General features: G+C 40.1%; 1 protein-coding gene across 4 annotated transcripts; it reads left to right on the forward strand.

The window, feature by feature from the left end:
* The first annotated feature begins 2,490 nt into the window (after positions 1-2,490).
* rgl2 (ral guanine nucleotide dissociation stimulator-like 2) lies at positions 2,491-24,868 on the forward strand. 4 transcript variants are annotated; one of them, XM_026316691.2, is made up of 20 exons: positions 2,491-2,686; positions 4,367-4,533; positions 11,201-11,248; positions 11,588-11,671; positions 11,783-11,949; positions 13,076-13,132; positions 13,461-13,657; positions 14,048-14,172; positions 14,567-14,782; positions 15,790-15,893; positions 17,151-17,235; positions 19,205-19,264; positions 20,308-20,394; positions 20,499-20,531; positions 21,066-21,187; positions 21,321-21,407; positions 21,632-21,749; positions 21,931-22,155; positions 22,357-22,471; positions 22,806-24,868. In XM_026316691.2, the coding sequence occupies exons 2-20, from the start codon at positions 4,375-4,377 to the stop codon at positions 22,985-22,987; spliced, it is 2,271 nt and encodes a 756-aa protein (XP_026172476.1). In that variant the 5' UTR covers positions 2,491-2,686; positions 4,367-4,374; the 3' UTR covers positions 22,988-24,868. The 4 variants fall into 4 exon arrangements, with proteins under 4 accessions (XP_026172476.1, XP_026172477.1, XP_026172478.1 ...); XM_026316692.1 differs by having other exon boundaries at positions 2,492-2,686; positions 21,656-21,749; XM_026316693.2 differs by lacking the exons at positions 2,491-2,686; positions 4,367-4,533 and adding an exon at positions 6,810-7,005.
* Positions 24,869-24,943: the final 75 nt, after the last annotated feature.

A 24,943-nucleotide genomic window follows, 5' to 3' on the forward strand; every position in this document is an offset into this window, starting at 1 on the left:
TCATATCAGCCCAGGTCATGCGTCACTCCTCTGGGGAAGGCCTAATTGAAAAAGAAGAGAAAGACATTTCTGCTCCACCAGAGTTGTTCACATTTTTGCATGTTTCATGTGAAACACTGGTGATTTCTACCTCTTACTCTTTTATCACATTTCCAGTAGTGAAATGAAGCAATTTAAGACGCTGACATCATTCTACACTTAAAGCTCTCACAGCTCCTCAGTAAGTGCTGTTGGGTCATAAGGAGCTTTTGCTTTAGGGTCATAATCCTACTAAATGTAACTATAATATAAGCTTTACATATTACATACCTTCTTAGTGTTTATACTGAACATACAAAAACCAAATCACATATCACAGTTACTTTCCTTATTTTTATCACTACCCCATTTGTCTATTGTTTATTATACATACACATTAATCCATATATTCATTATTCACTTTTGCTGCTGTTTGCACTATTTGGTTATATACTAATTTATATTTTGTCGTCCTGGTACTTACTGTTGAAACACTACTTTTTCATCTAAAATGCAATTTGATGTGAAGGGATTGTTGTGCAATCTGTCATGTATAGATCACGTGTGTGTTACTTTGGGTCATTTTCCACCTTCACTCCTCTTTTGTCAGACCTTTTCTTACAGATTCCTTTAGTCCACCTAGTCTCGACATTGACGTGCGGGAATCAGTGAGATTACAATGAGAGGGTCTTATGGTTAAAGACAGACTCCATTCATCCCTGCAACTTTAGAGGTGAGAAACAGCAACACAATGTCAGTTCATCAGCTCTTTGGCCTCCCATCACTGATAAGAACATTATGGATTAATTAATCAAAGACTGTTAAGAGATTTAAGCAAAGACACTGTTCACATCAGGGAGAGACTTAACGTGCACACACACACACACACACACACACACACACACACACGCACACACACCAAACAAGACCTTTCAGCCAGTTAGCTGAACGTATATTTGAGACAAACCTTTGACCTGTTTATATCTTGATGCTGTTTACAGATGGGTCAGAGGGTTAAGAAAAAAACATTATAAATCACAAAGCAACATAATGTAACTTAAGGTGCTGTCCCACCACGCTCTCTGAAAGTACTGCAGCGAAACATCATTCTTCCTGGAAATATTCCCGTATTTAGTGTTTTGATGACGGCGTGTCGCTGGATCTAAATGTCCCACGTGTGTTTGACATCAAGTGACAGTGAAGGCCAAAGTCATTTCTTTACTCCTCAAAACAGATACAAGCATCTACACTGGGTATTTTTCTGCACTCGTTTGTTCATTTGCCCAGGCGTTAGGGATGTGAATCATTATACAGTTTTAGAAACTTCAAAGTTTAGGATGATTTAGCCTTGAAGTTCCAGTTACTTGTGAAGAGCAGTATTACTCAGCCTGTAAAAGTTGTGTAAAGTATAATGAGCTTTCCTGTGTCGTAAAATAACCTTGAGGATGACGTCAAGGTTATCCTGGGTTTGAAAAACAGCATCGGCCTTAGAAACTGCATGTGGGCTTAAGAGAACTGCACCGTAACGAAAGATTCTGCATTGGATTATGGAAAAAGTATGATCCAGTATTGGCCCAAACCAGGGACATAAAGTCAGTATATAATGGCCTCTCTTGCTTCTTGGCCTTTTTTAAAAGTCTTCATTTAATCTCTTGTGACTCCAACAAATGTAATGAAGTGCAACATTAAAGTACTGTTAACATAACTGAAGATAAGGTTTAGTAAAGTGAAAATTAACATTACCTTGGGAATTGGTTTAGTCCAAGACAGAACCTTAGATAGTGAAATGCAGTGAGGTGCACTAGTTAGACTGTGCTGAAAGAGAAGTGATAATAACATTTGAAAAAAGAAAGAAAGATAAATAAGATAAAGATTAGCAAGATAAACAGAAATCTATGTAAAATGTACATAAGCCTCCTATTTTAGGCTGGACAACCTGTATGCCCCCTTCACTGCAAATATACAAATGTGCAGGGCAATGAAAGGACAATATGCTTGAGAACAGAGAAACCAGAGGACAAAACCTCTTTTCAGGCTGAGTGTGTGACGTGTTTGAGGTTAAACACAAATCCATCAGGATTTTGCTTTTTCAGGTTAGACCTAAAGTTGAAGCATGAAACTTTAACATAGGACTTATTAAATGAACGTGTTATAGTTGAAGGTATTCTAAGAGACTATCTGGACTTGGATTTAAAGTGATAAAGTTAAAGACTTAACAGTGCGTGTGGCGTGCGCGTTATTCGGCCGCGCGTAAAAGCCAGAGTCTGACTTTCTCCGCACTGGTCCCCGGGCGAGCGGTGCAGTGTCGCCGGTCTGGTGTAGTCCCAACCACCCAGATCGACGGAGCTGTTGCCAAAGCGATTAGCGCACAACATACAGGAACTGCGACGTCAGAGGGGGAGGGGGGGGCTTGCAGCCTAACCAAGTACGCTATCAGCTGCAGAAGGCTGGTCAGACGAGCGGTGTGGGGACACCGATAGATGGGAGAGAGAGGGTGGGAGGCGAGGCGGAGGACGGAGACTCCCGTGTCGTTGTCGTCGGTGACGGTGGTACAGATGGGTGCGACTCTTGTCAGAGATCCAGCGGCGACAGCGGTCATCTAATGCAGCCTGAGCCCAGCTGACCGCAGTTGGATAGCTCAGATCGTGCGAATGACACTTGGTTATTAGTAAGTTGAATTACAGCTTTCTTCATTTCCCTTCCTTTATTTTGGGTAATTTATTACCTGTTTTCTGAATTTCCACGGCCTTTGTGTCATTAGTGACTCATAGGAGGAAGCTAATGTCATCATCTGTCACTCTTTTGTATTTTAATAGGGCTGTCACCGCGTACAAACTTTTACAGCCTTAATGCTGTCAGGCTTTATTCCTATGCTCCAGTGTACAGAGCATAAGTGTAGCACCACCCTATGGCTGCATTCATTGAGGAGAAAAAGACCATTATGGGGTGTGACTTGACTGTAACCTAGTTACAGCTGTGTGTGTGTACAACTCAGTCATATGTGGGCTGTTTGCTTTGGTCAGAGCCAGTGAATAGTGGGCATTCAGGCCTCTGCACAGAGCTGTTGGTCAGGGCATAAACGGCACTGTCTTCCCCACAGGCCTGCATGTGTCTATTCCTCTCTCATCCTCCCTCTTCTTAAGCAGGAACAGTCTGTCAGGAGCAAAAGCACAAACTTACAGGGATGATAAACTATTGTGGAGGAGAGAGTAGGCCTTGCACAAATGCTTCAGAACTGCAGGAGCCCAGGACCAAAGCACAATGGAAAATTGGAGAGCCAGGACATTATCATATCACATTTGAGACTTTTTGGCTGCTGCTCTCTTTTATCCAGAACTGTGAGAGCCAGCAGGGGGTCTAAGACTACATGCAAAGGTCATTTTCACCTGGCCTGAAGTTTTACTGGGGTCTTTAAGGCCTTGATTCTGTAGATTTTAAGTTTTGTCAGCTGTCCTGCACATTATACTCATGAGAGAAGTTCATTGAATACTGCAATGCACTGAGCATCATTGACATGTCAGTCCCTACCTGCACAGCTGCGTGTTCAAACAATGGCTTGGTTACATTGCTTCAGGGTATCAACAGTGCGTAAGAATATAGTTCACATTTCCATAGTGCTAATGGTCTATCAACTGCTCCATCTCTGTCCCTCCTACACCTCTTCCTGAAACTGTGTTTACCAGATGTCTATCTTCATGGCAATCCAAATACCAAAGAGGAGAAGGGGAAATAGAAGGGGGGGGTGGGTGATGCAAATCATGACCTGACCATGATGATGGGGCACAATGAATGTGTTAAACAAATCAGCTATAAAATGGCCACTTTAAGTTTTTTTCATTTAAAATGTCTTTTGAGAATTGGTGATTGGTCAAAAATGTAAACACCTTTTAAAGCATCTCAAGTTTCCTGGTTTGGACAGTTGGTTGAAGAGAAAAAGACATCTGATGGTATCATTTTGACAAGTATTTTCAACTGTATCCTGGTGTTTATAGGCCAAACAACGAATCAAGTATTCAAGAAAATATACAACAGATAAATAATTAGTTGAAGCCTAGTTACAATGCCTAGCATGTCATTTTGAACTAATTAGATTATTTTAATAAAAAGTTCAGTCTATCTATTCAACTTTTATCCAATTAAAATTTCTACCAGATATTTGGTGCATAGAAACTAAATCATGAGTGTAGATGTGCATCTATTATGGTAATAATACATGCATGCTTTTCTGTGCTCACTCATAAGGAGAATAACAGTAGAAGCTTTAAATGTTTCATTTATTCAATTCCAGACAAACTTAAACTTAAACTCTAAAAATGCTGTTTCCCACTGACCTGTGTGTCTGTGGCAGCTGGCATCATGCTCCCCCGTAACCTGCGAACAGGTGGTTGTGACCTGCCAGGGGTGGAGTCAAGCAGTGTGCCTCTCATTGGCTACCGGCTCTTACCACCTGACAGCAACACGCCAAGCAACCAGTCTGGGAGGGCGAGTGTCAGCAATGAATTGGAAACTTCACAGGTGAGTGTACTATTTCTTCCAGCTTCATTACTTAAAGATCTTTGTGTTTGAGAACTGACAGTCTCTTTCCACTTACTTTATTAGTTTTTCTTATGTTGACACAATAAAATGATAAGACAAAGCTAAGAGAGATAAGATTAGAGAAGGTTTCATGGCTCCCCTGGCCATCACAGCTAACAGCGTTCAGTCAAATGCACTACATTCAACTACAAGCTTCTTGAATAAACAGCAGATGCAGTCAGCTGATTTTCAGACAACCCTGGGGGAATAAAGCCAGTGTGATTCAAGACAGGAAGAGAGATAAAGATGGCATATGTGTGTGTGTTTGCTGTTTTCCCACTGCAGATGCCACAGTGCTTGCTCTTATTTTTTGGCATAGCTCTTGGAATGCCAGTGTTGATCAGTCTGTCAGCTTTGGTCTGAAGTAAAAGATCTCCAATGTTATACAGACATTCATAGTTGATCAAGGATCAGTCCTGCCCCTGACTTTTCCTCTAGCGCCACCATGGTGTTGCCATTTTTCTGTCTCAGTGGCTATAGGAAGGATTGTTATGACATTTGGATTCCCAACTGCCTGAATGGCATTAACATTGCTGAATCTCAACATTTCCCATAGGTCCACAGGCTGCACAGTCCTAGTTTTGCTTAAATATTTTGGATTTTTAGACATTTTTTCACACTTTTCTGCATTAAAAAACATTTAATTTCCCCTTGGGGATTAATAAAGTACTTCTTCTTCTTCTTCTTCTTCTAAAGTGGGTACGATTCGATGATACATAATATGGACTTGATACGACTTGATATGTTATTGATATGATTCGATGATATGTAATGTGGACTGAAATTGAATCAAAACAGAGGAAGTAAAAAGGTTCATGGTGCAGGTGAATTTCCCATGATCTCTGACCTTTGTTAATGATTAGTGACTTGATAATGAGGTAAGCTGTGCCTTATCAGAACTGTGTCAAATGGTCATTGTGTGAATCTCACACACAGTTGGAGAATGTTATTTTAAGGCGCTTGACAGAATGTTAAAGCTTTTTCATTTGGCAATGTGTTCAGATCAGGACAGGAAAAATTGTTTCTCTTGCACATGTGATAAAAACCTTCAGACCTCAATAATCACTGCATCGGTCTTTTTGAACTTGCTGGTCAAAACACACTGGGCCTCAAAAAACTCCAATATAAAGAGAGGTTGCATTGACTCTCTTACCAGATGAGCAGAATTCCTCTATGCTAATGATGGCTGCTGGACTTTGTAGTAAATAATGTATGTGGTGGTTTGGCAGGTCGATGCAGTGTACACCTGTTCACCCCATAAACAGTATCCAGTATCACAGGCCTCAATGAACAGATGTTTGTCAAGTGGAATCCAATCTGGTCTCTTGCTCATTTTTTAATGAAGGAAACTTGGATATGTGAGTCAGGATGCAACCTTGGGTGAACCATGAAGCTTTTAGGTGAGAGGACCTGTTCTCCTGTTTAGTGCTGTATTAGAATTGCAAGACAGTGGAAGTCCACATCAAAATATATCAAGTACATCTATGATATATGTAGTAGTAGAAAAAAGGGTGTACATATATATATATTATATTGTCCACATACATTTGGCTATATTTTGCACAACCCACATAGTTTAGGTGGCTAGTTGTACAGTTGTGCAGTATGTACTCACGACTACCAGGAACAAGTCATACCTGTTGGTTGAACACTGGAAAATTTGTAAGTCACTCATTAAAGTAGTAAAGCAGCATTAAAGACATGCTAAGACAAAGTTTGTTCACAAAAGTCAACTATTCCCTACAATGGAAATTCCAAAACATTATAGACTGATATCTAAAGGTCATCATATGATTTTTTTTTTTTGTAGAACAGCTTTGACCTGAAAGCCACAGAGTTTTACTTGAAAGTGAGTAGATAATGGGCACTCAGGGATACATAGATGAAAGCGTGAGAAGAGGAGCAGAGAGAAAGATAGGAAGGAAGGGGTTGACGTTGTGGACCACTCAAAAAACAATGGCTATGTTTAAATAAAGCTTCAGAAGGTATATTTATGACCCCCTGTTTATTGGAAAGACCTATGTTGTAAATGAGGGCGTCAGCAGTGTGTGCGTTTGTTCAAAGTCAAATTATTTTGGTACAGTGGAAGCACAACTACAAGGATTTATTTAAGGAAAACATTGGAAGTGGTTGTTTTTTGAGACCAGCGGGCGAAAATGGAGAGTTGGTTTCCTGCCTGGTGCTGTCCAATAGCAGATGAAGTTTAAGGAGGCGCCTGAACTTGTGATGGAAGGAGAGAGGAAGAAAAATAGCTTCGCAACATGACTGCACGTCCTGCTTCCTGTGTTTGTCTCCACTTATTATGTACTTCCTGCATGCAGCTCGGGGTGGGGGAACTTCAAGAATAAGGAGAGTGTAAGCCCTAAGAGAAGATCCCATCTTGCAAAGAACATAAACAAAGTCTCACATTAGGTAACAACAATCACATGGGAAAAAAATCAATACTGGTTTTGATAAAACTTTTTTAAATAATCACAAGATTTATAGAAAAATGATCATCAAAGTTGCCTGTTGTCATGTTCCTTATCCACCAGTCTATGATGCTGATCTTTGAAAAGTTTCTGAGCAGGAAAGGTTAGATTCACCACATTCAATTCATGCTCCACTGAATATATGTTTATCTCAAGTATCTTCACATACCAGCTGTCTATGGAATAAGGAAGCAGTGTAAAGGGCTAGTTTCCTTTGTCCACATGATAAAGGCCCACAGATGAGTGTCCTAACATCCTGAAGGACAGACAAGTGATCAGCAAAAGCTATAAAACACTTTCACTTTTTTATAAGCAAGACTGCGCCTTATATAACACATGCTATATTTAAAGCCTTGCAGTGAGCTTACAGTTCTTCATGCTCACTCTGTTTTCAGTTTCAGAGTTAGTGAATGAAATATTAGGCCTGGCACAGCTCTTGATTTACAGAGCAAAGTTACTCTATCCTTTCTTTTGGTTCCTGAGGATTTGATGCAAAGAAGGACAATTTTATAACTAGATAAGAGTCTTATCTGTGCCCACCCTTTGTAACAGGGTTTACAATAGACCTACTTTGGATTCTGTATTGTATAAATTATTTGCACATTAGAAACTACAGAATTTAAGGCCCACCATTAAAATAAACAAAGTTTAATTACAGCTTGCTAGCAAGGACTAATAACAGGTGATGCCAGTCTTGCAAACAGCATATTCTAAGTCAGAGTAAACACAGTTTCCTGTGGGATAACTAACAGTCATTAACAGAGTGAAGCTATGAACCATATGAACCAACATTTCACACCTTGTAACAGGGTGTGCATTTTTATCTCACATTTTGCACCCTTACAGTTATGTTAGCAAGTATTCTATGTAGACCAATATTAACATGACCCTGGTAAAGCCTGATCCTGTCTGCCCTTGGGACTTAACCAGGGTCAGGCTTAGTTAGTACCTGAATGGCAGGAATCCTTGGAATACCAGGTGCTGCAACCTCATTGCTATGGAAACGATGAGCATTTCTTATGGACAGACCTCATCACCCAATCTCCAACAATATATTAATAATCTTTTGGTTCAGTCTTATTGCTCTTTGTTTTTTTAGCTAAAACAGAAACATGACTCTAAATGAATAATACTAATCCTCAGGCTGATGTTGCTGTGTGCCTGCTGGATGGATTGGCATCTGTTGGTAAACATATCAGCCGTAACAGCTTAGATAAATATTGTGTTTACACCCTGTTATACTGCTCACATGAGACCAAAAAATGACTTAGTGCTGCTTTAAACATTGTCCTTACAAACTGGGCTGGTGTGCTAGCTGCTCATTAAGCTAACTGCCCTCCAGACGCTCACAGTGCTGTGAAAGTCTTCACCTAGTTAACACGGCTTCACTGTGTGATGTCATTAAATAAACACAGCTTGCTTTCTGGTTTAGTGGCTGCACAGACATTTATTACTTCTCCTCACAGGACTATAGGCCTTTCAAGCAGCAGGCCTGACTACTCAATAAAAAAAATACTATGAAAGCTATCCAGCCTTTACTGTGTCATGAGATGGCAGTCTTCTCAGCTGTTGTTGTTTTACCTAATGTTGTGTTAAACAGGATACCTAGACAAACTGGTTTATCTGCACAGGAAGGTCAGCTACAGGGGGAAAGAGTAGGAGAGCGGACAAGAACGATGGAAAGACAGGGGGTATTGTTCTGAAAAAAGCTTCAGGCCTTGTGTGTGTGTGTGTGTGTGTGTGTGTGTGTGTGTGTGTGTGTGTGTGTGTGCGCGCAGACTAATGCTCATGTATGTGTCTACTCATGAGGGCCTTTATTTGTGTATGTCTGAATATGAGGTTTTTATGTGAGCAATGGATGACTGTGTCAAAAGCCGCTCACTGCAGATGAGTGTTGTCCTATCAACACCAACATATCCCTGTCTGTGTTTGTAGTGTGTGTGTATTTAATGGGTGTGTCCAGGTGCTGCAGCCTCATGGAGGCCGGACTTAGCTCCTGCTTTGGGCGTGTCTTTGTGCTTTAGAGCCACAAGACATAGAGAGGCAAACGGTAAAGACATTATCATACAGATCTAGGTCAACTGAGGGAAGTAAAGAAAGAAAGAATGGAAGGAGGAAAAGAAGAAACAAAAACAAATAGAAAATTGGAAAGATGAGATTACTATTCGTACCTTTATACTGAAGATTTCACAGGAACCATAAGGATTGCTACCTGTCTGGACTTGCAGAGGGCACGGTAACTTATGTGACTGATTTTCGTGTTTTTGTGTAGTCGTGATGGAATCATTCATGTTTTTGTGTAGAAACAGCAGTATAGTGCAGGTAGGCAGAATAACAGGTTTGACACACAGACTTATTAAGTGCAAAATGATTTTTTATGAATGCAAGGAGCGACTGTTTGAAGTGCTGACCTTCGATCAAGTCAAGGTAATGTAAAAGAGGCTAATAGAGGCTAACACACTCTTATTACAATGAATTACAACACAGGCTGGGCAGGGAGAAAGCAGAGCACAGGCAGTGCCTACTGCTCATTCCACCTTCACCCCCTGAATGACTGGGTTTCTTGTGTCATACTGTGACTCTAAATTTGCAGATGTGACAAGCTCACTAATATGTAAGAAAGATCATTAGTTATTGTTTTTATAAAGCAAATGAACAGTCAAAAGGTTAAGAAGATGTTATGTTTAGTGTTACTATTTGGAGCGTGCTCCTAAGATGTGTCTCATGATGAGAAAGAAGCGTCTAGAAACATCTGGGTGTTTTGTCTGACACCATGTTTTCTTCATGCATTTTATATCATGGAAAAAGTCCTAGTTGTGACAGCATCAACATGTAAAGTGATATTTATCAGCATACCCATTTAATGCAGTGTGTGATCTAGATGTAAACAAATCAGTAACCACCTACAGGACCATGGATGTTTCACAACACAAGGCTGGGACCAACGTACCTTTTTCACACTGGCTGACAGTGACTTAAATATAAGTACTAAACAACAACTGGATCAAAATAATGAATGTTTTCTGCTGCTGGTTAAGACTTGTCTACATCAGTGAAACATGTCTTTATCAGTTTAGAAACACAAAAAGCAAGACCATGTGAATATATTTCAGTTGTTGTCAAAACATGTAGGCCTTTAACAGTGGTGGAAATCCTTAGAGTGAATATATAACAATCCCACAATGCAAAAAGCTCAAGTTCAAGTAAAAGTGACACATTCAAAATGTTAAAAGTACAGAAATCTATCTAAATTATTATTGATTTACAGCTTTAACCTTAAATATGTTGCATTTTCTAAGATTTACACATGTTCTTCATGTGAAATCTTCATCTGTAACTAGTAACAGATAAATGTAGTGCAGTTAAGACATGTAGCTGTATAGAACGGAAAAACTTAAGAGCAGTACTTCAAAGCTGTACATAATTCCATCATGTGAGTAAATGTACTTACTGGTAGTGCTTTCCCCCAGCTACCATTAAAGACACATGACAAATGTATGGCTTCTAATATTATTTAAAGCAGTTCTGTGAAATCCAAAAGTCATGTGGTTCTTATCTTTGTGTCTGTTTTGACAGTATTGTCTCTAGGGTGCAACAGTATTCACCTCTTTTCTCTGTTAAAGTGCACTGAGTCATCTCCTTTCTGTCACATGATTTTGGCTGCAGGGTCCTGCTGGTCTCTCAATATCTAGGTATTGATAACACTGTGCACTGTTGCTGCCACATGTGGGTGGTTGATGTGGTCCTAAGTCTAAATGAAGGGTCATTATTAAAGGGTCATTTAAAGACCTCTATCATGCGTGAGTGTTTGAAAGTTAATGTAAGGTGTTATAGCTTGTAAGTAGTAAAGACAAAATCACTTTATAGCCACTGTACAAGTTTGTAGATGTCTGTTTCCACATATCTTTGCTTCTTGTGAAACGTTGCCTTGTTTTTGTACTTTGTGAGTCATTAAATGAAACAGGCTAAAAAAAATCAGTCTGACTGATAGATCACAGACCGAAAATACTCTCAATCACTGCCTCAGACTCTATAGTGAATGACCATATGATGTATTGTTTTAGTAATAATTCACTGCCACTTTCTAATGGGACATGTATATTTATTTATGTGTGTCCTGTGTCTCTCTTCCTTAGGCAGAGCCCTCACCAATGAAGACTACCTGGTACTGCCCTCTGGATCTGGTAATGTTGAAGATTAATCAAGTTTATCTCATCTCATCTCATCTGTTGTATCCTAACACTAATAGCATACACAGCCTTTAAGCCCATATCAGCAGAAAATAGGGCAATAGTGCCAGGGACTTTCCTCAAAGGCTAAAATGGGATCAAAACAGCTCCATGTAGCCTGTGAGAAAATAGTTCAAACCAGCTTCCTCTTGTACCTTTTTAAGTACATACATGGATGTTTGGTGTCTAGTTTGCTCCCGTGAGTGTCAGGGATGTATAACAATATCAAAAGTTCACACTGGTGGTAAAATGTACACATGAGCACAGTCTTAACTTGGTGTGTCTGCACTCCAGTCCACTGTAGTGGAGGAAGAGGAGGATGGAGTGATCTACACAGTGGTGGTCAAACAGCAGCATGGAGGCCCCACCAGCCCAGTGGTAAGACAAACAGAATATCACTGATTGGAAGGATTGAACAAGTCTCATGTGTCCACAAACATTAACTTTCTGTTCTTTTTCTGTCTTGGCCTCCATCCTGCCTCCTTCCAGTCAGGAGTTTCTCGCTCCCAGTGTGTTAAAGCAGGGACAGAAGAGAAGCTGGTGCTCCACCTCCTCCACTCCTTTTCCATGGGGGACTCCTCTTTCATCACTATCTTCCTCTCCACCTATCGATCCTTCACCTCCACAGAGAGAGTGTTGGACATCCTGACTGACAGGTAGCGTTACCGCTTATCAGTATGTTTATAGATTTTGTTTAGGAAGAGAATCTGGTCTTTAGAGAAGGTTTTAAGAGACACATAGAAACAGAATAAGCAACTGGTATGATAGTAGCTACCGGTGCAGTGATGCACAACAGCCTCAGCAGCTGTCTGTCTATAGTCTGGATGGTTTGTGTTGTTTGAAGCAGTGAGATCTCACACTGATACTGTCCTGTGGGAGTTTGGGTGGAGGAAGACAGAAAATAAATGCTAAAGTGGAGGAAAAAAGCCGACAGTCATAATGGCATGACTCACAGAGTGAGGCTGTACTACACGCTAACATCAGCATGCTAACATATTTAACATGAATAGCATGATGATGTCTAGCAGGTGCAGTATAGTGTTTAGCATGTTAGCATGCCAATATTTGCTAAATAGAAATAAACACAAAGTACAGCTGAGGCTCATGGGAATGTCAGTTTTGCAGGTACGTGGTCATAAAGGTTTTAACATATTCACATTTTGAGTTAATGATGGCACGAGAGTTTTACAGTTTTTCAGTTCATCCAGAGGAGAACATGAATGTCAGAACCAAAGCACATGACTGTGCATTCAAAAGCAGAAATGTCAAGCTGGAACTGTAGGAAAAGTCTGAAAACCTGTTATCTGTCAGCAGTGAGTTTCCAAATGATCCAACTCATAGACATTAGATTATTTCACTTGATAAAGGTTCAGGTCATTTGGATTATTATGCATGTTTGTGTTAGTTCCAGCTTTGTAGTTTGTCTTCAAGCCGAGTCTGAGTTAAACAGTTTCTAAATTACTTCATTTAGAGACAGTTCAGACTGCAGGAAGCACTTGAGTGTCAGGTTAGTCTTTTTTCTTAGCAACATAAGTCAGCAAACAGCTTCCTCGTGAAAGCTTTTGTTTCTGTGATAAAGTCCTTGTTAAATAATGGAGGCGTTTTTTTATAAAACATGTTGTAAAGTTTTCAGCAGCTTTGCTAAAAACATCTTTAGAAAACAAGCCGTAGATCCATTTACCACAAAGCTTAACTGTTGTTTGTGATGCAGCAGATGCACATTTTTGAAGCTGCTGTTTCTGTTTTCTGTCTGCTCCACTAACTTTTTCTTTTTGTTCACAGATTGGAGAACCCACCAGGGGACTGCGAGAGGAGCCAGATGAGACAAGCTTTCAACAGGTGAGTTGTTGAAAATGCTCCTTCACATCTGCATCGACTTTAGTCTGAAGCAGTTTGATTATCTAATTCCAACAACTTGCACCAAGCCAGCGTTTAAAACAGGAAACTCTAGTGTTGACTTGAAAGTTTTTTTAACTCATGATTTGATTTATTCCTACGTCACCATCAACCTTTTTGCCATCAGAAAGTAGTGCTGCATGGAGGTCAGGATTAAAAACAAAAGATTAGGACGTCACTGGTGTTGTGGCCTATAAAGTTTGAAGTAACATCCCCCAAAGCCTTGAAATGGTGAGTCAATAATTTTGCCGTTCCTCTCCTGACCCTGCAGAGCGGTGTGTACAGTGTTCAGGACATGGCTGACAGAGTATCCAGAAGACTTTAAGAGTCTAGGGGACCCCTCTCGTGTGCTACGCCTCGCTCCTCTCCTCCCGCAGGACTCCTCCTCTGCAGCTGACCTCCGTGCTCGCCTCCTCAGGATAGCTGAGGAGCTCAGTGAGAAAGCCCTGCTCCCTGATGCTCATGAAGGTCTGTATTTGAACTGGCATTGAAGAGATACTGTAGAACCTCGCTAGATAAGGTTTTCATCTACAAAGTTACTTTTCTTATCACTTTAAACACAAATGGAACCTGTAAAAGCTAAAAAACGCAACCTGTGCTGAATGTGGCTTTCTTGATATGAGAAATGGAACCAAAACTTTTTACAAGACGAAGCTTTAGTTGAATTTTTTAAAAACTGTTTTTGACAGACGGTGAATCCTAATGACCTTAGTGATATCCTGACTTTTATTGTAGTGCCCTCATGATGTTGATGTTCTGGTTTTAAGTGAAATGACTCAATGATGTTTCAAAAGCTACTGCTATAGTTTGTATTGATGCTTATTAACAAACCAAGTAATCTGTAGTTCTGTCGAACAGCTTCACCCTTTGCAGATCAGCCCAGCTTCCCCAGCCCTCCTCCTGATGCCTCCAAGTTTGAACCTACCAGCATCCTGGGTTTCCCTGCACCGCTTATCGCTGAGCAGCTCACCAAGATAGAGACAGTGAGTCCGTGTTTTCCATGGTGCCATGAGACAAAATACTGACCAGTGAGGCTTCAAGTTAACATTAATTACATTAGTTCTTACATCAGTGCAAAGATTTTGCCATGTGGTTTATTTTAACATTTACTGAACACTGCATGTATGTATGTTATTGTCAGCACCTCTGCTTTTAAGTCAGTGTCCTGATGGACTTTTACCTGGAGAATTTCTGTTCTACTTGATCCCTGATCCAACACAGGACTGGACCAATGTTCATTCACTTTAGATTTTGCTGTTAAAACAAGCAACAGCAGTTTTGCACAAACAGAAGAGTGTCACCCATTGAAACTCAGACTGTGTTGGCAGTAAGTTCAAGCAGAAAGATTTTAGTGACTTATATGTTGTCACTTCTCAGGAGCTCTTTGTTCGCCTGGTCCCATACCACTGTCTTGGTTCGCTGTGGTCCCAGAGGGATAAAAAAGGGAGGGAAGGTGTTTGTTGGTCCGTCCGGGCCACCGTACGTCAGTTCAACAAGTTGGCCAATGCAGTTCTAGCATCCTGTCTTTGCTGCACAAAGCTACGTAGCCAACAGAGAGTCCGTCTGCTGGAGAAATGGATTAGCGTGGCAGAGGTCAGTTCAACAAAGCAAAAGGTCACAGCACTAGAAATGCAGGAATTATTACCGTAAACACGCAGTTTTACTGGCTAGAAATGAAAAATGGAGTTCATTCTGCATTAACACTATGTTTCATGCCTTCCAAAAGCCTCCACTGTGCACTTTTCTGCAATAAACCCCCAGTAATCCCCGAACCATAATCCTATTCTCAGCTCTCACTGAGCACATACCATCACAAATTTACAATCTGCTTGGTTTCTGCTGTGACTTTACTACTTATTTCACTTTAATCAATAGCTGAAAGCAGAACACATTACTGAAGTTTTGATTTATGGTTCTTGCAGTAGCAAATAAGAAAATAACGCTTTTTTTTGTTTGAGTGTGTAGCTGCTTAACCAGGTTTGGCACAAGATTAAAGGAGAGATTGTTCAAAATCAGCATTTTCTGTGAGCAGGCGGTGTACACACAGTTCCTGTACACCTTCAGGAAATGGAAGAGGCAATATGCTCTGCATGAACAGTACATACAGTAATGTGCTGAGTCAAACAATGGGATGTACAACCTCAAGACAAACAGTAAAGGATCAAATCAGTGTTATAAAAGTGGAAAATGTGAATTAACTGAGGTCTGTTCAGGCAGAGTCTGGCAAAATACACAAACATATCCTGTCCTTGGTTGCTACAGTCCCATGAGCAGTTTTGTTCATTTCTAAGCAAATGTATCAGTTTTTCTCCAGTATCTCCTCATAAAACTGAATTTGTTGTCACAAACACACATGCACACACTCACACACTTCAACATCCTTTTTGGCAAAGTGAGGTACTGCTGGTTTGCTGCCAAAGTGCCGTCTCAGTCTCACCCCAGGTTTCTTTTGGGACAAACCTCTTTAGCAGTAATACATTATTCAGGACCTCAGGCTGACACTGTAAGTTAATACCAGCCAGACTTACATACACACAGGCAGGTGTTCTCAGTTACAGAGTGAGTGTGAGTGTGTGACTATGTGTGTGCGCTGTCAACAGGAGTGTCGGGCCAGGAAGAACTTCTCCTCGCTGTACGCCATTGTGTCTGCCCTGCAGAGTAACCCCATCCACCGGCTGAGGAAGACATGGCAGGAGACTGACAGGTCAAGCCTCACTTTTTCAAATTGAGATCCAGTAGTTTTTTTAGTAGCCACTTTACATAAGTCACTAAAACAAAGATGTAGGTGAGAAACCAATAAAACCATCAGGCCAAATGTACTTGGATTAGTACAGTAGATATTTTACTATTAAGTGATCAAGTACTTTATCAGCCTCTGCTGGTGACTAAGGAATTGCAGCTGTGTCACCACAGGCCTGTGACCCAGGTTGTGATGGTTTTTAACAGACAGAAACTACGGTGTCTAATTTCCACAAAGAAAAAATATTTAGTACTTGAAGAAAAAATCTTTTAGTATCACACATAGTCATATATAGTTTAGTCATATATAGTTTAGTCATATATAGTTTAGTCATATATTACTGTATATGTGGACTGACTCTAACTTTTACTAGATCAGAAACATCATTAATGTTATTAGCTGTTAAATGTAATGCCATGTACACATATATGCCATGTACACCAATATCCACTAACATATAGTGGGCTTCTTTGATATTACTGCAGAAATACATGTGGAAATTTGCTAAAAAATAACTAAAACAAATAAAAAAATCTTTTGTTTTATAAAAATAAAAGTTCTAGTGTGAACTTAATGGTAGGTTTTCAAGAGACACATTCGAAGAAGCATGATTTTTTTCTGCACTGCTGTCACAGTGAGCTGTGAACTGTGAAATAACATTGCTTTTTAAATTTTAATATAATCTGGAGCTAAGTGACAAATAAGAAACTTAGAGTTGTCACCTGTTCTTCTAGAAAGGAAAATAGATGCATCGAACCGTCATTACATATTCAAGATTGTGTGTTTTTAAAAGAACTAACCATGCATAAAGTATTTCATTAAACACAATGTGTGTGCGATGTGTCATTAGGGCCAGGACTGTTTTAGCTTCAAACAGCATTACTGGAAACTAGCATTACCATCAGGACACTTTATATATTAACTATCAAAGCAGCTTTGCATATAACTTTGAACCTGAAGAAGCAGAAGTAAAACCATACTGGCCTAAATTAAAACTAGAAAATGACACTTATGCAGTGTTTCCTCAACATAAACCCAAACTACTGTTTGTTCTTTGGGACCTTAATCTGCTTCTATCAGTCACTCACAGAATTACGGTACATGCTTTACAGACTCTTAACTTTCTACTTTCACAAAGATAATTATTACATATCATTAGCTCCAAATGAATTCTATGCAACCTTTACTGTAAGCCAACTCACAGGTTCGGTTATATTACAGGGAGGCAATGAGAAGATACGAGGAGCTGTCAGAAATATTCTCAGAGAAAGACAACTACTCACAGAGCAGAGAACTCCTGAAGGAGGTAAGTTGTTGTCGAGGTCGTCAAGGACACATTGGAAATGTAATGTTGTGTGTGTGGCTGAGGTAATAACCAGAGCACTTGAGGCTCTGAATGATGTGATCGCTTTAAACCTGATCCTTCAGATATGCTACACACAGGTCGGCTTCTACGTAGGACATGAAACAACTTGAAACCATTTTTATTTTCCAAAGGTAAAAGTGAACAGTTCAGACCTGATTGTCGTGTTTTTGAGATAGCTTGTCATTTGATCACTTGTGTGTTAGTTAAAGATAAAACTAAGCAGTGCCCCAGAGACTGATGAAGCAGTATCTTATGCTGGAAAACTGCCAGTTTGAGCTCTGCTGGTTTGGGCTATAACTCTTTTCTGGTGTTTCCGACTATTTTTACTCAACTCAGTCATTCTCAGCTGCTGTTACAGCTTCATTTCTTACCACCTTGCTAAAAAAAATCTTCAAAGATGCTTTAGTTTCTTCTCCTTTCTTCCCGTTACTACAAACATTTTGACTTTACACCTGAGTGTGTAGTACGTAACAGTGTATGAAACATTCACTTCCTGAAGCGTTGGTCTTACCATGAAAAAATCACTATTTACCATCTGTTTATGGTACACAGGCTCCAGTGTTACTCATGACTCCGTATCAACATGGTTTTCGGAATTTGTAAATTTGCTCGCAATGACTACACTATCGTGCTGATGTTTGCAGCTTGTTTAGCAGGTTAGTGGCGTATAGAAATGTATTGCTGTATTTGGTCTTAAACTAAAGGATATGCAAGTTAAAATGAAACTAGGTGCAGGTGTATATGCTCAGTGCAGGCCTACAGAGATGTCTGTTAAACTCCAGCTTTGAAAAACCATGGGACTCTTCTGCGACTGTGACTGATATCTCACATCGTGGTGACTAGAATCTCATAATTTGGGCAGCAGTATGAGGCATTTATTACTGTGCCTGTCAAGTGCCACTACTGGACCACATTTGTTAAATTCCTGCCTCCACACGCTGAAGTCAGCCCTTATCCTCAGCCAAAAAACCACATTCACTGTTAGAGATTTAAGACAGCTTTAAAAACCAGAACTCTACTCTGGTTAAGTAAAACTGCCCTTATTCTGTCAACACTTTCAGTTGAGTGTGAGCCACCCGTCGGAACATGTACGTTACATTTGGTGTGAAAGTTGGGAAAATTGTCAGGATTAGCTTTGTTTTGATTGTCTGTAATGGTGCAGCATCAATACCTTCACATTAGCTGTGATTCCACCCGTGATACCCTCAAAGGAATTCATCCAAACATGTGCTTTCATTTTGAAAACTTCACTCTGAGCTTTGATGCCAGAAAAACATTACCATCTTCTGTTGCCCTTTGATTTTACTCCCCTTCATCTCCCAGCATACTTAAAAATGGCTACGACGAGCAGACTGTGTAGACGATGATTTAGACCAATGAAACACTTAAAAAAGCATTTCAGCATTTGACAGTGTGTTGACACTATAGCACGTTTATGACTCTTCCAACAGATGTGTCGACAACATGTCACTGTTGTGTTGACAGGTTGCTTTCTCTGTTTCCAAGTGGACATCAAGGTGCTGCAGGGTTAAAGCCATGTTTAGAGTGAGAAATGATGTAACGTTGGCGCCCCCAGTGGTGGCATTAAAACACACAGATACATTTATCAAAGAACACAAGCTGCTGAAAACAAAGTTCATTTAGCAGCTGTTGTGATAGTTTTGATCACATTGAATGATCTTTCTATATACATTCGTATATTTTACTGACAACTTTATCGCCCATGTTAGCCTAAAAGCTGAGGTTCAAAGTCAAAAACATGACAAGTGTTGGTAAAGTGTCTACCGATGAAGTTCATGTAATACACTGAAAAGCTCCACATCAGCTACTACCATGTGATGAAACTGCTGTTTTACATGGTCAAGAATGAACTTTGACGCTGAGGCTTCTTGTTGCTTTTGTCTTGTAGGAGGGAACGTCAAAGTTTGCCAACACTGACAACAGGCTCAACAGCAAGCATCTTATTAAGGTAGGCAGAGTGGAAATGGAGACCTATGACCTATGACCTATGACCTATGAGGTTTAGTTTCTATGGAGGCAAGCTTTTCTGTGGAAGGTCACTGGTTGGAACATTTGGGTTACTCCTAATAAACCTGAAAGCCTACTGTTCTACAGGTCTCTGGTGTAAATGGCTAAAAATACAAATTGTGTCTCAGATATGCTTAGTCTGAGTTGCTCACTTTATTTATAAATTAGTCTCAGTGGACGTTCACATCACACATCACACAGGAGTTACATCATCAAGACATTTTAGGTAGTAGAGGAGTTTGAACGAGCGTCTGTGTGTGTGTGACTGTGTCATTGAGGCAAAAATCTGATCAGATCTTTAAGCACATAAAAAAGAACAATTTCGCTAACTTCACAGCACAGGTCTGGTGTGAATACCAAATATTTAGCCCGCAGGGCTGTACACCCCCACGGGCCCTTACTGGAGACCTTGGAAATTTTAGGAATGATGCAACACCCTGCAAAAGAGTGATTAGTATTGTAAAAGTTGTATAACAGGAATATGGTGTGATATCTAGAAAGATGAGCTATCATTAAATTTGCTTGCAAGTGTATGTTTAAGGGTTATATTTTATAAACAGTGTACAGTGATGTAGTCACAAACATCTGAGTTTGTAGGTTGAGTTAAAAGCACTCAGTTAAGCTCTCATGCTTTGCTGAGAGCTTAATAATGGATTACATTCTCAGAGTACTTGAAAATAGCATTTGACTAGAAAACCCTACATTCAGACGTCAATACCGGTGTCAGTCAGTGGGGGGTGTATCAGTGGTTTGATGGAGGGTTGTAAGGGGAATCGACCAGCATGCAGCAGTGAAGTGGAACACAGAGCTGTTGTCTGTGTGCGTGTATGATGTGCTGAATCCTGAGCCTTCATTTGAAAAATAGCTGCAGGCAGCTGCTCTGAAATCCCTCACTGTGTGGGCTCTTTACAATGTGAACAGAAATCTCTGGGGAACTGATGAAACAGTTTCTTTTTGCTTTTTTTGTTTTTTTTTTTCAAACAGTCTACCGCCCAGGGCACCGTGCCCTACCTGGGTATCTTCCTCACAGACCTCACTATGCTGGACACAGCAGTCAAAGACAGGCTGGATGTAAGTTCATGTCATCTTTAGAAAAGGGAAACCTGCTCACAACCCCCAGTACTTATGCAATGTTTCACAGCTATCAGACTAACATCCTGTCACTCCCTTTGCAGAACGGCTACATCAACTTTGACAAAAGGAGAAGGGTGAGTGTTGCAACAAGGATCAGTCTGAAATATCAAAGGTCAAACTTTGGTATATAATCAGTTTAATTGCTCCTAAAAGAAGAGGCACTCTGCATGTCTTCAAGCTTAGCTCATGCTCTGCTAATGAGCATCTTTCTGCAGGTGAAGCAGTGAAATAAGCTTCACTTTCTGCAGCATTAACACCATTAACAAGCTGGAAGTAGTAAACAGTGCCACAGTAATCCCTGACAGAAATCCTGTGACTCTGGAAGATACGTGCTACAGTAACAAAAGAGATAGGAAGGAAACTTTTCAAGATAAGAGCATATTAGGGTGAGCAGAGGTAACAATATCTGAAGGAGGAGATGATTAAATGGAGAGAGCTGTGAGGAGCTTTTAGTAGAGATGAGCAAAAAAAGAAGTGGCACAGTAATAGTAGATCAGCTAACATAGGTGCTTTTTTTTATTATAAAACTTTATGGTTATGCAAATCCTGAACCTGAATTTTCCCCCAGGATTAATAACGTTTATCTTATCTTATCTCCTTGTTAACAGGAATTTGAGGTTTTAGCTCAAATCCGGCTCCTGCAGTCTTCCTGCAAAAACTGTGTTTTCAGCACTGACGAGGCCTTCACACAGTGGTATAATAGTGTACCTAAGCTAACAGAAGAGGAAAGGTAAATATATTTAACAATGCTTCAGTTTCTGATTAGAAAAAAATAGTTTAATACATTTGTTTCATGTCGGGAACCAAATTATCTCTCAGTTAAAAAAAAACTGTATTATTGTTCATTTTTATTTCCACCACAGTTACAGACTGTCCAATGAAATTGAAGCACCCAGTGAACCAAGCTCTCGTGGCCAAACCCCCTTGGTCATTATCACACAGTGCCCAGAGTAAGCCACACACACACACACACACACATGCACACACGCACACCACAACTGACACAGTAGGATGACCTTCAAACTACATTCACAATATGTTAACTAGGCTTTGGTGTGGTAGAATACCATGTGGTAGATTATTTGGGACACTGATTTTACATTTAAGTGTTTACTCATCACAATAACATTTGAAACATTTGAAAACAACATGATTGAATGTGATTAATTGACAGTGATGTCATGTCATGTGCTGACAGCCTGAGCAGGTCTCAGATCAGCCTGGCTGGTGACAGTGACAGCCTCTCTGAATTCCACTCACCTGTCAACAACCTGCTCTCAAAACTCACCAAGGTAACAGATGCTAATACTCTTTTACTCTTTGTGTGTTTATTTTAGCCTGTTTCACAGACACTGTAAAGGTGTCTGTTTTCGTCCGAGTGAGCTCGGGATTGTTTTGCTTTACTTGTTATTATACTAGAAAAAGAAAAGTGCTTGTTGCTCATCAGGAGTGTTTGCTTTTATTTAACTGCAGCATATGAAATCTCCTTCTGTGTCCTGTCTGGATGTGGACACGTCTCCTCCTACCAATGAGTCCACGCCTGCCACATTGACTCTATCCACTCCCACAAAGTCCCACCGCCGATCAGCCTCCTGCGGCACCAACCCCATCAATAACGTCCAAGGCTCCGGGCCCGACATGAGAATCATTAGGATACGGATGGACCTGCAGGATGGCAACCTGTACCGAAGCATACTGGTACTAATCTATACTATTTGAATCTAATTTGTAGTGCTAGTGAAATTTTACAAAATTCCACATCCCTAATTATCTGTAACGTGCTACAGAGATTTCATAATGATAGTCATCAGAATCAGATCCTCGGGATAGAATGGACCCAGTATATCATTAGAGCACATTAAGCTATCCTAGTGTCATTATTTTCCTCTGTCCCCTCAGGTTACAAGCAATGACAAGTCTCCCACTGTGATCAGCTCTGCCTTAGAAAAACACAATCAGGACCCTAAACAGGCATCCAAATATGAGCTGATCCAACTTCTGCCTGAAGGAAAAGGTAACATATAGAGTATAAAAGTGTGATGTGGAAACTTGAAGCTTTGAAGCAGGAGTCATTTTTGTTAAGCTTCTTCAATGAAAAATATTAAAATCCTCTTGTTTTTTCAATGGGTGAGAAAAGCAGATGTCTTTGTAAGAATTTTTAATGCGGTATTAGTCTTCCTAATGTGGGGAACTTTCACAAACTGCAATTCTGGTGCCAAAGTTCAGCGACTTTGCCTTTTTACTATGTGCTTTGGTGCAGATCCAGGCCAATTTGCAAATTTAGGTTAAAATACTCTTCAGTACTGTTTAAATCTGATGCGTTTGTCTCTTTTTATCTTTTAATACAGAACTGGTCATCCCCGCTACAGGAAACGTCTTCTACGCTATGACATCATCCAGTGTTGACTTCCTTTTGAGAGGGAAAGGTGGGAACACGCCTCATGGCTCACAGCCGATCAGCACAGAGACGAGTGCCACTTTTCCTCGAATCAAGGCCAAGGGGAGGAGACTGGTCAGGACACTATTTTAACATCCAGTTTTCTTCAAATAGTGACAGATTCTCTTGTAGTCCTGACAAGAGCAGTGTGATTGCAGTCTCACAGACAGTTAATGTGGCCTTCTCTGTGCAAAACAAAACTCTACATATGCCTTTCTCCCATGTTCCTCCAAAGCGTCTTCTACCAAAACACAGAGACCAATCTTGTCAGACATTTCAGAACTCCTGCTGCCCTGCTCTGTTCACCGGAGCTGAGCTGCTGAAGAGCAGTGTCAGTTTTCCTCCAGACAATAAGCATTACTGATTCACACACAGAGGAGGCGCAGTGGAAGCCTTTTTGGTGCTGGCTCTCGAGTCCCAGACAGGTAGCACTTGATGCGTTTATTTTTTTTTTCATTCCAGCTCAGTGAATAAGATCTGTTTTAATTACTGTCAACAAATCCCTTGTTGTTGTGTGCCTGAGCTGTGGGTGATGCTTTCCAATGTGAAAACAAGATTTAATTGGTCAGAGAGTACTTCTGTGTTCACCCAAGATGCTGCAGAAGGATTTAAGACTATGTTTTTGGGAAGGAGTGTAATGAAATCTAAATATACAGAGCCTGTCAGAGCACACATCAGGAAGACACATGGATGGTAAAAGATACACTGCAAGTGGATCATTGTAGCAAAACACTGGAGCTTTTCAAACGAGACACATATATGTTTTGTATATATTTATATATTTTGTACGTCTGTCTGTGTTTACACTGCCAAGGAGCTCTACATCCATGTGTGCAAACAGTAAGAGTGATTATTTTAGCTATGACTCAAGTATATATTTATTTCATTATAAACCTTACGCTGCATTAATCAATATTTTTATATTAGCACTGATTCAGATGATTGTTCATAACATGAAGGGAGTCATGTGTTTTGACGAACCCTCAGAGAATTATTAAGACCTCTATAGCGCTGCCGAGCTTTTTAATCTATTCTGGTTAACTGTTAAGGCTTGGTTTAGGTGTTTCGCACTGCAGTTACCAAGACATTTTCCATCAATAGTTCTTGTCAGCAAATGAATAATAAAATAAAGCCCAGATCATCAGAGTTACCTGTCTAGCACCCTCTAACAAAAAGTTAGTGATGAGCTGGTGAAAAAACTCAGACTTTAATATTATTATCAAGAGACCATTGCTAGAGACCAAACAATAAATAGAAGGAGTCTGATATGGACTTATGTATTAAGGTGTGAAAGACAGGTACTTCTTCTCCAGCTGGATGGACATATAGGAAGTTATTAAGCAAAGCAACTTTATAAGGCAGTGAACTGTTACACACTTTGATTTGTCTTATCTCTGTTCTTAGTGGCCAAAATGATTAATGCAATTTTACTAACAAACCTTGTGGCTTTGCTTTATCACTCTTGTTACAAAAAAGTACATACTTTCAAAAACAGTATGCTCCATTGTTATATTTAAAGTTTTACAGGTCTGAATTTTTTAGCAGAGCATGAACTAAACTTAATTTATGCAGATTTTCTAGCAGCCCTGCTATTTACGTCTAATACAAACCCTCAGCTCTGACTTCATGTTTTGAATTGACTTGCTGACTTTAAGTCTTGCGACCTCTGGTTGTAATATTCCCTGCTCAGCGCCGGTGAGGCCTCTTTATCGGCTGAGGCACGAGCATGGCTGCACCAGGGAAAGTATTCTGAGTAACAATAAATGATGTGTGATAGCATAATGCTACACTACTGATTGTTTTAGTGCCTTTCTCTACAGGGTGCTCACCTTTCCCAAGTTTGCATTGGACTGTGTACAGTACAGATGGAGGAAATAATGTCACCTCCAGTGCTGTGTCGTCTCACATCAAAGCTTTTTATGCACTACATACTGGATGTCCTATTTTTGTGGTAATAAATTTACTTTTATATGACTTTCACTGCTTTTGCCTGATATGGTGTAAGATATTCTGGGTTCAATACAGATATATTTTCCATGCTGCGAAGTA

The sequence above is a fragment of the Mastacembelus armatus genome, chromosome 16 (assembly GCF_900324485.2).
Source record: "Mastacembelus armatus chromosome 16, fMasArm1.2, whole genome shotgun sequence".
NCBI classification, from domain to species: domain Eukaryota; kingdom Metazoa; phylum Chordata; class Actinopteri; order Synbranchiformes; family Mastacembelidae; genus Mastacembelus; species Mastacembelus armatus.

What these genes read in the sequence shown, in the direction of transcription:
- rgl2 (XM_026316691.2), top strand. Translation starts at nt 4,375, where the DNA reads ATGCTCCCCCGTAACCTGCGAACAGGTGGTTGTGACCTGCCAGGGGTG. An exon ending in GCTCCCTGATGCTCATGAAG is followed by an intron (nt 13,658 to 14,047) that starts GTCTGTATTTGA and finishes TCTGTCGAACAG; the next exon opens with CTTCACCCTTTGCAGATCAG. An exon ending in TGCTCTCAAAACTCACCAAG is followed by an intron (nt 21,750 to 21,930) that starts GTAACAGATGCT and finishes ATTTAACTGCAG; the next exon opens with CATATGAAATCTCCTTCTGT.